The sequence below is a fragment of the Colossoma macropomum genome, unplaced genomic scaffold (assembly GCF_904425465.1).
Source record: "Colossoma macropomum unplaced genomic scaffold, Colossoma_macropomum, whole genome shotgun sequence".
Lineage (NCBI taxonomy): Eukaryota > Metazoa > Chordata > Actinopteri > Characiformes > Serrasalmidae > Colossoma > Colossoma macropomum.
The window spans coordinates 33,604,868-33,613,973 of record NW_023494804.1 but is presented as its reverse complement, the minus strand read 5'-3'; the positions used below and the strand labels follow the sequence as shown (position 1 = coordinate 33,613,973).

The window sequence follows — 9,106 nt, the reverse complement described above, 5'->3', positions numbered from 1 at the left end:
TTTTCTCCGAGCAAATAAACCTAGATAAATAGCCGTTTAACTGTAATTTTCCCATGTGCCTAAAACTTTTGCACAGTAGTATGCATATCAAATATGTCAATATATATTTGTCATATCAAAATGAAATATTTCCAATTTTGCAAGTGTGTGCGTGCATGTGTGTACCTTATGACTGGCTGTGGCAGGCTCTGGCTCTGTTCCAGTCTGGATCATTTCCACTGGCAGACATCGAAGATCTCACAACCTCTGCCTGCACACACACACACACACACACACATACACACACACACACACAAACACAATGTGTTATTCAGTATTAATGTATTTGACACTGACAGTAAAGTGCAAAGCTCTTATCTCTCCTTATTCCATGCAATTTCAACAGGACAGCAGTTTAGCCCATCTTTTATAGTATTGAACTGCAACCCAGCTGCCAAAAAGTAGACCAGTGGGAAACGTTCTCTGTCCAAGAGGAGCTCATTTACTCTTGATAGCAGGTTAAAACCCTTACAAATCTAGAGCTTGATTTACATTTAATTTCCATAATTATTTAAATGTATTTCATAATTACACAGTACATACACTGTCACAGTACATGCAATAGTTACGTAAACTGACAAAATGTACAGTAATACATATTTCATATATGTGCTGATGTAATAAATTCTGCTGGTGTTGTACTGATGTACATCAATTGAATCAAGTCATATGATTTGATGAAAAAACATGATTCTGACTTGATTCAAACTGAATTGCATTTACATTCGTTTTAAGTCCTGGATCACAAATTGTTTTTTTTGGTTTGTTTGTTTTTTTGTTTTTTGTTATTTGTTTTGATACCAAGAAATTACAGCAAAAATGTAAAATATGTTTTTTCATACACAAGACACCAACACTGTACTGTAGGGTACTGTTCATAAGGCTTCATGACACCTACATAAGCTTGTCATGACAACTGACATAACCCTACATAAATGTTTATAAAAGCTTATTACAATAGGCGTGACTCGCTATTAAGGTTACATTTGCCACTTTTGATCAAAGTTAGCTGAAGTAATCTTTATGACAGATGCTTATTGGCATGAGCAATTATAAACAGTTACGTAGGGTTATGTCAGTTGTCATGACAAGCTTAAGTAGGTGTCATGTAGCCTTACGGACAGTACCTTACAGTAAAGTGTTACCCACAAGACTGTGCATATAACCTTTCATCAAACTGAAATAATAATAAATAGTATTTCATTTTCTTCCCTGAGGTCCATTTTTATACTTGTGTGAGTTTAAATACCAAACAAAATTCAGAATTCATTTTCCCACGAGTATCTTCCAACCTCTCCACATCTCTTAAAGAGGCTGATTTTGTTATTCTGCCTTTAAGAATAATATGTAAATGACCTCTGTTGTGATTGGCTGCCCTGTATTGAGCCTTGTTTTCAAAGTAGTCCTGAAACACTCCTTCCAGGGCTAAACTGCTGTAGTCTGAATAGGCAGATATACATGTAGCATATGTAGAGTAAATGCAATGGTTTCATGGTGTCATGTAAACAATTCATTCAGAGTGGGCTGTTTTGCAGTTTCCAAAAATGGATGTATACATTTAGAAACTTTAGCAATGTTTACAATTTACATCAAACTTTTTTATCAAAAAAAAAGTGAGGAACATTCGGCTCATGTTATATGATCCTTTGTGTCTCTGTGCTTCCATATGCTGTACCTAAGCATTACAGCTGTTTATTTTTATTTATTATTTATATATAGATCAGTGCCAGACTGGTGGGACGTGCGAGACTGGCTCACTGTAGGGGGGGTTACTGAGGTGAGAATGAAGTTTAGTGTGTGTTTGTGTGTGTCGAGCTGGAGGTGGAGGTGGAGAAGGTTCAGCGGGGTGTATACGCTTAGACGCGAGTTTGAAAAGTGCCTATTCATTAAAGCCCTCTCCAGGGAGCTGAAGAAGCATTAAAGTGGGCAGTCCTGAAGCATCAGCCAGGTGATGTCATGAATGATGCCATGGACAGTGCTTCGGCCAGCTCTCCTGCCTCTGTTTGCGCTTGTGCGCTCTCTCTTTTCACCGTCTTACTCTTGCCCATCTGTCTGCTGTCGCTCTCGCTATATATTGCCCTGCCAGTGCTGGATCTGTGCACAGCGGGATGCAAGAGGTTATCACAACATGGCACAATGAGAGTAAAAAAAATTACACCGCAAGCATTCCAGAACACCCACCGAACACAAGAGAGCATTCCAGAACACCTACAGAACACAGAACACAACGGAGGACGAGGATTAGGCCCAAGAACCGCAGAGTAGAATAGAACAGAATAATAACTCTATTGGCCAACTACACTGGAAACTGGTCTCAGACAGAAAAACCTTCTGACCACGGATGGTCCATATAGTGCACAGTCCACAATGTCATTCCGAAATAATCTCTTCAGACATGTGAGGCAGACGGTTTACATCATAATTTACATAGAAATAGACTTTGAGATCCATAGAGCTGGGTCACAGTAGTTACCAGAGCTTTTATTATCTTGAAATTTTGGTCTGAACCTGAATACAGCTTGAGAGTTTTCAGTCCGAGTCTGACCCAACCTGACTCACAGCCTGCTTAAATAATAGCTGATGTTATTACGGCTATTATATTACACATTATAGCTATTATAAACTAATATGATGTGATAAAACAATCAGCGTTCTAAAATTAAGTCTAAATTCTGCTTTAATATGTTTATTCTTCAAGCAGTGCTTTTGAACAACATCCCAAAGGTTTTTAGTCTGGATAAACTTTCCATAATGTGCCGTCCTCACGCTGTGTGGTGCTGACACAGCGGCACAGTAGCCTTCACCTGTTTAATACTAACATACAACATATTACAGACAACATACTGAATATGAGACATACAAAATATTTTACAGAGAAAATAAACCTTCCGCTTGGCTGCACTGATCTGTACCCTAATGGATGTGCTAAATTCGGACTCCAGCATGCTAAAATAGAAATGTTTTTAAAGTAATGAGGACAAATAAAATAAGAAGATAAACTAAAGCAGTGGGGAAACTCAGGGTGAAAGCTGTTTAAAGTGAGGCGAATTGTGAGAAACCTGAAAGTGAAATGTGAACCTAAGAAAGACACATATTTGAAAAATGGCATTCAGACAAAATATTTGAAGCTCTAATAGTTACTAGGGTGCATTGAATCTGACAATTTTTGCTCTAAAACAAGCAATCAGCAAGCAGATAATTTATTATTCTGATTTTTCCAGATTTGTGTTCCAATTTTATGACATAAAATCATGTTTGAATGCTGCTACATCCAAAATGTCACAGTATAGTTATGCAAGACTCGTGCTATAAAGCCAGCCTAGAACTTTATTTGATTTCATTCATTTGCTTTTTATATAAGCAACTATACAAGCAACTTAAGAATTTAAAGCTACACTACGTAAGATTTTTAGAAGAAGTTTAAAGTAGCATTACTGAGTCTGAAGAAAATGACCACTTCACAAGTTTGTGTATTATTGTTGCACGCAGAGCCTGAAAAAAAGGTCCAGCTTGATGTTTAGGTCTCAAATACAAAATCTACATTATACTGATGAAGATATGATGACAATAGTAGATAATAGTCTTCTTTGAATAATCTTTCAATGTGTACAATTACATATTTTCACCGATGCAGTCTCCAAATCCCTAAATCTTACATAATGTACTTTTAAAATGCCATTTTGGCCCATTAAAGAGGGTTATTATTTATAATATTTCTATTGCAAATTTGGCTAAAATAGACTACTGGAACTAGAGTGTTTCATGTCTTTATTTATCCCACACAGTGTGAGCTTTGGATATAAAAATATTGAATAATGAGACAAATAATGAGATAAGATGAAGTGTGATAGAGTGTGAAATAATGGGGGGGCAGTCATGGACTCCAGGTTAGGGGACCAGCCTTGTGACCGCAAGGTCACTGGCTTGATCCCCTGAGCTGACAGTACATGACTGAAGTGCCTTTGAGCAAGACACCTAACCTCCAACTGCTCCCCGGGTACTGCGGATAGGGCTGCCCACTGCTCCAGGGAAGTGTGCTCACTGCCCCTGAATGTGTGTGCATTCACTAGTGCGTATGTGGTGTTTCACTGCACGGATGGGTTGAATGCGGAGGTCAAATCTCCCCGTTGTGGGACTAATAAGGGTCTCTTAATCTTAATATTTCTTATTTCATAATTAAAGTGATCTATGTGAAAAGACTGAGTGGGCAATTCTGCTTTACAACCATAAAATAAATCACACACACACACACACACACACACACACACACACACACATACGCAAGCATCTACCCATTGAGCTGGATCTACCATATGGGTGAATGGGTGACATGGGTGACTGCCCGGGACACCAACTGCCCAAAGGCACCAAAAGTTGCTCAAAAAAGTTTTAAGTGATTTTAATCTGTGAATTTAACACTTTTTTGAAACATTCAGTAAATCTATCCACAGACCATAACAGTCAGCTTAATAATGCAGTCATAAAAATTCTAAAAACATTATCATTGTGTACATTTGGTGGACAGTGGTGTCTGTCTGGGTTAGACATAATCAGCATCATACTGTCAGCTTACAGTGATCTTGACAAGGCCTCAACTGAGAAATGAACTCTGGTTCATTTTAGACATTTTATGAAGAATCAACAGTACAAATCTTCAGCAAAATCAAGACCTTTTCAGCAAACTGTCTCAGGTTATTATCAGTGGGTTTGTAGGAATAAGGCACTATAGCTCTAGTGCCTAGGGGCACCCCATGATCTTAATCTGACTCTGAGCACAGGAAACCATATTTTTAGATGACATTAAAGTGAAGTGTTTTCATAGTTTCATAATTTGTGGGTCAGGCGAGATGCTGTACTTTAGTCTCCGCTAGTTGGATTTCCTTATTTCGTTCACGGGATGTAAACTGGACATGCAAACTTCACCAAGGCGACTAATTGATAACTTTATTCATTGCCAGCAATTTTTGATTATCCACGTTATTGATAATGTCAATTAGTTGTTGCAGCTCTACACCTCTCACCTCCTGACTCTGTTCTCCTTGTCCAGAATAGATTTACAAAAACCTATATAAGAACTGTGGGCCGATGCCAATATCCAATATTTTTAAGTATAAATCTGCCATTTCTGCAGTCAGAGCCATAAAATCTTTCCTAAGAAAAAATATATGTCTAAAAGATATTAAGACAAAGACCAAGAAGTGCATGAGAAGGTTCTTAAATGCAATTCTCGTAAAAAAAACTTTAATAAGTTCTCAAATGTTCTCTTAAGAAAGTCTTAATTATTTTCTTAAGAAACTTTCTGCTGCTTTCGTCTACAGGCTATAGCGTATTTGTCCTGTAGACTATTAATATCATGATATATTTTACATTTGACATTTTACAGATTACTAGGAATTTCCATGAACCGGTTAGTCAGTTTAATCACATGAGTGCCTGAGGACAGCAAAATGGAGCTAAAACAAGGTCAAACCAAACGTTCGAAGCAGCTGTGGTGATGGAAATAGCCAACAGCCAACAGGAAAAAGCTTTGGTTTATTGTAACAATAAAATGTATGAAACTCTTTGAAAGTTATGGTTTAAAGCTTTACCATGTCAATTCTTACAACCTTAAGACAAGCTTGAGACGGTCATAAGGATAAGAAAATATTGCAGAACATATTTTTCAAGAATGCCACACATACTTATTGTTCTTAAGAGAAACGTTAAAAAATAAATGAAGAAAACTATGAAAAAAGTTTTTTGAAGAAGTTTTTTTTTTCTTAAGTATGTATTTAAGAAAAAAAGGCACATTTTAAAAGACATACGTGTGAATCTGGCCACTGATCTATGAATATTTATGAAATGTAGAACTTGGGACTCTCCTGGAGTAGCGCTGTAGAGAAATATAACATTTATTTCATTTTCAAAATTAATAAATTAATTACATTTACATTTCTGTACTTTTCTATACTTGGGTTTTTTTGGGTAATTATATTTTGAGTTTTAAGGGTTAACCCCTTACCAAGCCATGGGCCCAATGTTTCATTACACACTTCTATAACCTAAGAAAAGCTCCATTAGTTTGCAATTAAGTCCCTGTAGTTACTGAATAATAAGCCTTAGTGTGTAACAAGTCTGGAATGTTAAGGGTTTAAACACAATTTTAACCTGTGAGCTTTTCTAAAGGCACAGCTCTGCAGGAATACTACACAGCGTTAAAGAGAGAAAGCCAGGAAACGTCACACCAAATTCAAATATGCAAAAAGGCTTCAAATACTGAAGTGCAGTACTTTCTCAGCAGATGTTTTTTCGTCTTCACATCTTTCTGCCTGTCATTTTCTGAAACGGAACAACATCTAGAATTTTTAAATGATCAGCCTTTTCAGTGGTGGTGCTGTCAGTCTGTTATGACATCATCTTATTACCTTACATAGTCTGGTTTTGCGAACCTTGAGTTTTAAATACTGTAGGTGCATTTCTCGGCCTAAGGTAATTTTAGGCACAGATTGGCTTCTGAGGAAACAGTGTGGAACATATGAAAAGCAAGACTATAACGACATACCCAGTGCTGTTTTTAAGACTTATCCTGAATGACAATGTTCTCTCAATTACTTCATTATGTGGAGAAAATGCTGCTGCAGCGTTTAAGCTCCATACTTACTGTATTCCTCTCAGAATAGCAGAACCAAGCACCGCTCTGACTCAAACTCCATTAGGCCATTTTGTTGCTATTTAAGTAGACTTATTTATAAAAATAAGCCACCCACACGCACATAAAATGTCTGACCTATAAAAAAAAAATTATTTTTATGATAGAGAAATACTAGTTTGAACTGGCCATGTTGGGCCTAATCACAAGAGCTTTATTCCGGTTTGTTAATACATTGATAGCATTGGTTTATGGGGATGTAATGTGGCAGGCAGGCTTGCGTTTTGTGTGTTGTGTGTGTGTGTGTGTGTGTAGAAGTGTGTGGTCTTATCAGACTCCTTTAATAGTCCTTAAAGAATTACACCACTTAGCATATTTTCAGCAAATTAGCCACATATGGTCGTGTGGAACGCTACGGTTCCACTCGCTCCAAAAGCTGCGTTAGCGTTTGTGTGTCTAGGACCCTTTCTGACTGCTGTAATGGTGTGGGCGGTTGTATCATGTGTTTGCCTTTCTTTCAGTGTTGCAGCGTTTTCTTTGGATGCCTCACATCGGCTCCAGTGATTTCAGTGGGATGACAACATGAAATGGCTAAAAGAGAAGAATGTTATAGTCCAACTGTAATTCTACAGTGGAAATGTCTCTCAAATATGACAGATCTGTGAGGGGAGTCGACGTATACCTACAGGGTCGCTTTAACCTGCTCGTGGGCCCTGGGGCTACAGTTGTGGTGGGTGCATGGGTCTAGTTACAATCCATAAAATCAATATAACTCAACACAGATTACACTAGATTTAGTAAGCATGGAAAAATGGCTAACAATGAGCAGATCCAATACTTAATGTTACCGCACACCCGATGACACAGAGACCTTTTTACAAATGCAGAGCCTCTAAATGGGTGCTTTTTAAGCATCAGTTAGCTAGAATCATGCCTGCACTGTGTTAGCTTAGCCCAGCAGGCTACAGTTAAAAACATTACAGAACAGGTTTGATTTGGGCTTTGTCACTCCAACACCAATCAGGTGAGTTTGCTCTCTCAAATATGATTCTTTATCATCTATACCCTTATAGCAAGAGGATAGTGGGCCACTGCCGGCCTGCTGATGGCAGAGCTGGTGGTCCACTGACGTTTTGTTCAACGTTTTCTGGGTGGTCCACCGGTGGTTAAACAGAGTTTTAGACAAAATTCCACTCATCATCGCTCATTTTCCACTCACAGTCCAATTTACTGATTTTCCTTCCCTCCTTTCTTTAGTTATAGTTTGTAAATTAGTTTAGTAAATCATTTTAATCCAGCATAGTGTCAGCAACATCTTCTATTAAATCATTGTTTATTAGGCCTCGTCATTATTTTATTTCTCTCAGTTTTTTATAATATTGTCTAAGTTTATTTTCCAAAATAAAAGGCTCTGTGCATTTAAAATCTATTTGGGGAGATTAAAAACTAGTTACTCCTTGTATGGACAGTAATCTGGGTGGTCCAAGGGTCCAAACCTGTACTGAAGTCTCTGGATCTTTAGGCCACCAGACAAGCTAGCAAGGAGAGAGGAGTTGGCTAACATTAGCTTAGCTATGAGGCTATCCAAACACCACAAAACAGGTTCAATTTTAATTTTCTGCACTTTAACACCAGCTGCACGACTTCATGTCCTCAGATAAGAGTGATTATTGTCTAAACTTGTGTCAGGGCAGCTTCTGTTGGCCAGAATCGAACCTGTTTTGAGGTCAGCAGAGCCGCCAGCATGCTAGCTATGCTAATACAAACCAGCTCCCCATTCCTTCTTAACAGCACCATTTAACATTTAGCAGTTGTTGTTTGACGTTTATTGAATGGGGCATTTAAAATCGTGCACTGCTTTCATTTATTTGATTTTTCCTGAATTTGAAATAATGCAGGATGCGGTGGCAGTGCACCCAAAAAGTCAAAACCTTTGTTTTTAATGAAGGTGGACATGCTGTCACCAGTCAACAACTTCTAGTACTGATAATCACCATGTCACTGTGTTAACAAAAACTCCTGTCAACATGTTTTTTAAATATTTAAGCATTTATCCCTGGTGAATGCAATTCAAAATATATAAATGGGTCCAATTTAATAGTAGATAAACGCTGTAATAATGCAGAGCTGCTGTCAGCTCAGAACTGTATGGCCATGTCTGATCGCATAATGATTAACAGTTGCATCTCTCTGGCATAAACAACTCGGCTTCAGTGACAGTGCGGAGTAACACTGCCAAAAAATACCACTTTGCTCTTTTTTTGCTCTGAATGGAACGTAAAAAGCGTAAAATGGAGAACAAGCTGACTGATGGTAATTTTAGAGACCTATTTACATTTTGCAGCTAATGTTTGAGAACTCTTTTATCTTATGATGGGTACAACATATCGTGTCCGATGTTTGAATGCTATACACTCACGTTATATCAGAAACCTAGCT

General features: G+C 37.8%; 1 protein-coding gene across 2 annotated transcripts in view; it reads right to left on the bottom strand.

The window, feature by feature from the left end:
• erg (ETS transcription factor ERG) overlaps positions 1-9,106 on the bottom strand; it is a 108,684-nt gene that overhangs the window by 72,254 nt on the left and 27,324 nt on the right. For both annotated transcript variants that reach the window (XM_036594602.1, XM_036594599.1), the window contains exon 2: positions 166-250. In XM_036594602.1, coding sequence (XP_036450495.1) covers positions 166-213 — 48 coding nt within the window. In that variant the 5' untranslated portion in view covers positions 214-250. The remainder of the gene's footprint in view (positions 1-165; positions 251-9,106) is intronic.